At 50.9% G+C, this 3,873-nt stretch overlaps 1 protein-coding gene across 1 annotated transcript; it reads left to right on the forward strand.

The window, feature by feature from the left end:
• The first annotated feature begins 901 nt into the window (after positions 1-901).
• Positions 902-2,047, forward strand: LOC149334512 (sodium-dependent nutrient amino acid transporter 1-like). The gene is made up of 3 exons (XM_089557940.1): positions 902-1,216; positions 1,320-1,630; positions 2,044-2,047. Exons 1-3 carry the CDS (start codon positions 902-904, stop codon positions 2,045-2,047), a joined length of 630 nt encoding a protein of 209 aa, XP_089414066.1.
• The last annotated feature ends 1,826 nt before the right edge of the window (positions 2,048-3,873 follow it).

Genomic DNA, 3,873 nt, shown 5'->3' on the forward strand with positions numbered 1-3,873 from the left:
CTTAGATTACATTCAAGCCACCAGCGTGTGGAAGAAACAAAGCAATATATCCTAACAATTTTTTGCTCTGTTGGCTTTGGCTTTATGCAATATTCAAGGCAAGTATAAAGGTTCACCCGAAATGGCACACTAATTGAGCTCTGTTTGAGCCCTTTCTGTTTGGAAAGTTTCTAAATTTATGTACCTGCAATAGATGTTTTACATATAATTGCTGCTTTCAACGGCCAACGAAATGCGGCCTTCAGAAAAAAAGAAGACAGAGACAATATTAACTATAACCTGGCGCAAGGCAAAGAGAGAGGCAATGTGAAAATGGGCTTATTTCAATTATTTTTCCTATTGCTAAAAAATTCAATAAATACGCAGTCATAATCAGGAAACAAACGAGACAAATAAAGAAATAGTTCCTCTCACCGTTGCGACACGCCCTGAAAGAAAAATTAGTAATTTATAATTTGTGTACGCAATACGCGATTTTTTAATGCGATATTTTTCATGAAAATATAAGCAATCAGAAAAAATGATTCAACAAACAGACAGAAATGAAAGACCTAGCTATAGTACTTTCCTTCCTCTGTCGCTACGTTCACATTCCCACCTTAGCTGAAATTTTCATAATGAGGAAATGAATTGGCCACACTTAGATTTCATATCCTGTGCTTGTGTGAAAACTCACTTGCTCCCTGAGACCAGCGCTCAACTCGTTGATGTGAAACAAGATTCCACCGCGAAATACGCCATATATTTTGCCCACATTTCTTCCACCTCTGCGTGAGAATACTGGCCGGAGTAGTTCGAGCTGACGAAGAAAGAGAAAGAAAAAGCGCGGAGCTTCATCGGCTGACCCTACGTCTTCGTTACTGTAGAACCACTGCGGCTTTGCGGCTTCAAGACCACGATCATGAACACAGCGGATCGCCCTATCTTCGCAACCCACACCCAGCTGCTCCTCACATTCACCGCGGTACTAGTGGGCAAGAACAGCATCTTCTCCTTGCCCGGCCTCCTGTACCGCCACGGGGGCGTACCGTTTTTCATCGCCTACGCAACTGTCATGGTGAGCCTGGTCGTTCCCGTCATGCAGCTCGAGACAACGCTCAGCCAGTTCTCCGGAGCCGGATGCATCGGCATCTTCGACACCGTGCCCGGCATGAGGGGCCTCGGCTACACGATGTGCTTCTACTTCGCCCTTGGACTCTTTGACTTTCACGACAAAGTGCGCCTATTCGAGCGTCTTCCTGGTGAACTGGCTGCACTCCCCAGTGCCTTGGCAGCACTGCAGCCACTCCTGGTCCACGGACTCTTGCTTCGCGCCCCAGAAGAACATGGTCCTTTGCAGCAGCTTGCACCGACGGATACTGGAGCAATACCGCGACTCGAGGGAGACGCAGGGAGTGCCCGTCACCGACGGTAAGACGACGGTGTTTGTCCCCGAGGCTGATTACAACAAGTTCAACGTAGCCAACTGCGTTAACGGCTCCACCAGCTCCGTACAGCTTTTCTTCGACTCCAAGGTTCTCCGCCTCTCGACCGACAGCAGCGACGCTGTGCACCCGGAAATGACCATCACGACAGCGGCGCTTTGGCTCATCGTGTTCGCCGTCATCAGGAACGGGCTCCACAACGCAAAGTACGCAATGTATACTATCACTGCCGTATCAGGGACCACCCTAACACTCATGTTTATAAACTCCTTGGCGTTAAAGCATAGTGATGTTGGCATAGGTCTGCTGCTACAAAAGCCGCTGTCGGGGATCCTCAATTACAAGCTATGGCGAGACGCACTGAAGCTGGCTATCGGCAACATCGGGTTCTTCAGCGGCGGCTTCTTGAACGTGGCGCGCTTCAACCCGTTCAAAAGCGACATTACAACCCTGGTGGCCGCCGTAACAACAATGCAAGTGGTATCTTCGTTGCTCTATGGCCTTCTATTCTTTGCGCATGCCGGGTATTTGTCCTTTGCTATGGACACGGACATCGAGGACATACTGCAAGCAGTGGACGTTGAACACGTGATGATGCCTGAGGCATTAACATTTCTAGATAGTACGGGAGTTTGGTCCATGTTATACTTCACCTGGCTACTAGCAAACGCACTCGGCTACATGATGATCGGCCCTGAAGTTTTCCTAGAGGCAGTGTTATTTGAATTTCCGGGCTTTACGTGGTTACGTAACGAACTCTGCTTCCTTGGCTGCTTCTTGTTCTACGTTCTTGGGCTCGCTCTTACTACTACGCCTGGACCATTCTTAATCAAACTGCTCCTGCCGAATGTCGAGATAATCGCTGCGCTCTGTCTTCTGCTCGAAGCGTTGGTGTGCATACGTCTTTATGGTCTTCACCGTGTGATGGTCGACTACCACACTATGATGGGGCACTACCCAAACCTGCACATCCGCATGTCATGGGCCTTTGGAGTACCTATACAGCTGGCACTTCTGATCTTACTAGAGTTGGTGCAGCCGAGTATCGAAGGCTACAGAAGTGTTGCATTCAGCAGCTTAGAAAAGCTCTTCGGTGTATGGACCATAGCCTTCGCAGTGAGCTTCATTCCTTCGTACCTAGTCGCCCTTCTGACGGCATACCCATGGGAGAAGTTGATGATGCCAGCAGCGACTTGGCTTCCTGAGGACAAGGCGGTTTCCCACGAGTATCGCGTTCTGCTCCAAGACTTCGGTTTCGCCTCGAAGGGTGCGGCGCAAGGCGGCGTCGAGCAACCGAGCGTGGTCACGAGCGGCCAGACGAGTGTTGGTGGAGCGGGCAGCCGTGGCGAGACCGTAACCGTGGCGGAGACCATAGACCCTCGAGAGGTAGCCGGCGGCACAGAGCGATCGGTATCCTTCGCGCCTGATGTTCTCACGACGCCGCCTTACACTGAGAATTTCAACGATCTGCTGGACCGTCAGTTCGGATTGCACTCTTCGAGAACAGTGTCGCCGGACGGCACATTCGGTCCGGGCTTCGGGCTCGACGAGACGTCAGTGTCCATTGCGTGTAAGGTGCCTCGCATAACTTCTCACATAGAAGAGATTCCCGCTGCTGTGTTTTCAAAGGAGGACGTTGAGGAAATTCGTAAGGCAATCGGAGACGATGGGGCAGTGATGACAGGAACCGCCATGGTCGCTGCTAGACCGAAACATGACTCCTCATACCCCACCAAATTTGCCCCGGCTTTGGCTGAGAAGAAAACAGAAGTTGAAGAGAAAAAAAAGACCAACAAGCTCCCTTCCACGGTGGTCTCGCCCTCAATGGAACCTCCGTCAGAAGCTGTGCAGCATAACCAGTCTCCTGATGAACACAGCGCGCACACTGCTAGCTGCACAGCAGCACTTAACGATAAAATTGCCTCTCAATCGACGTCCAAACTGTTTTCGGAAAATGACGCTGAGGGAATTCGTAAAGCAGTCGGGGACGATGCAGCAGCGGTGGTACGAATCCCCGTGGTGGCTGCTGAACCAAAACATGAGTCCTCATCCGCCATCATAGATTCCGCGCCTACGGCTGAGGCGAAAACAGAAGTCCAAGCGGAAAAAAAGAGCAGCGAGCTCCTTTCCACGGTCGCCTCGCCCCCATCGCAGCCTCCGTCAGAAGGTCTGCCGCATGACCAGTCTCCTGACGAACACAGTGCGCACACTGCTAGCGGCACACCGTCACTTACTGATAGGCGCGGCTCCAAACTGACCTCTAAGGAGAAAGCAGGAACGAAGAGAAAGAAGTCCGGAATTTCTCCACGGCATAAAAAGAGGAGCCCGAAGCGTCCATTGTCCAAGACAAAGAAGGAGGCCGGCAAGTCATCAAGAGTAGAGCCTGACAACGTAAATCAAGCTATAGAAAATGCCACGGCATCGAATGGGAATGCAAATGCCTGAAAGT

Source organism: Amblyomma mixtum, chromosome 8, assembly GCF_055824585.1.
Source record: "Amblyomma mixtum isolate Tamu chromosome 8, ASM5582458v1, whole genome shotgun sequence".
Classification (NCBI taxonomy): domain Eukaryota; kingdom Metazoa; phylum Arthropoda; class Arachnida; order Ixodida; family Ixodidae; genus Amblyomma; species Amblyomma mixtum.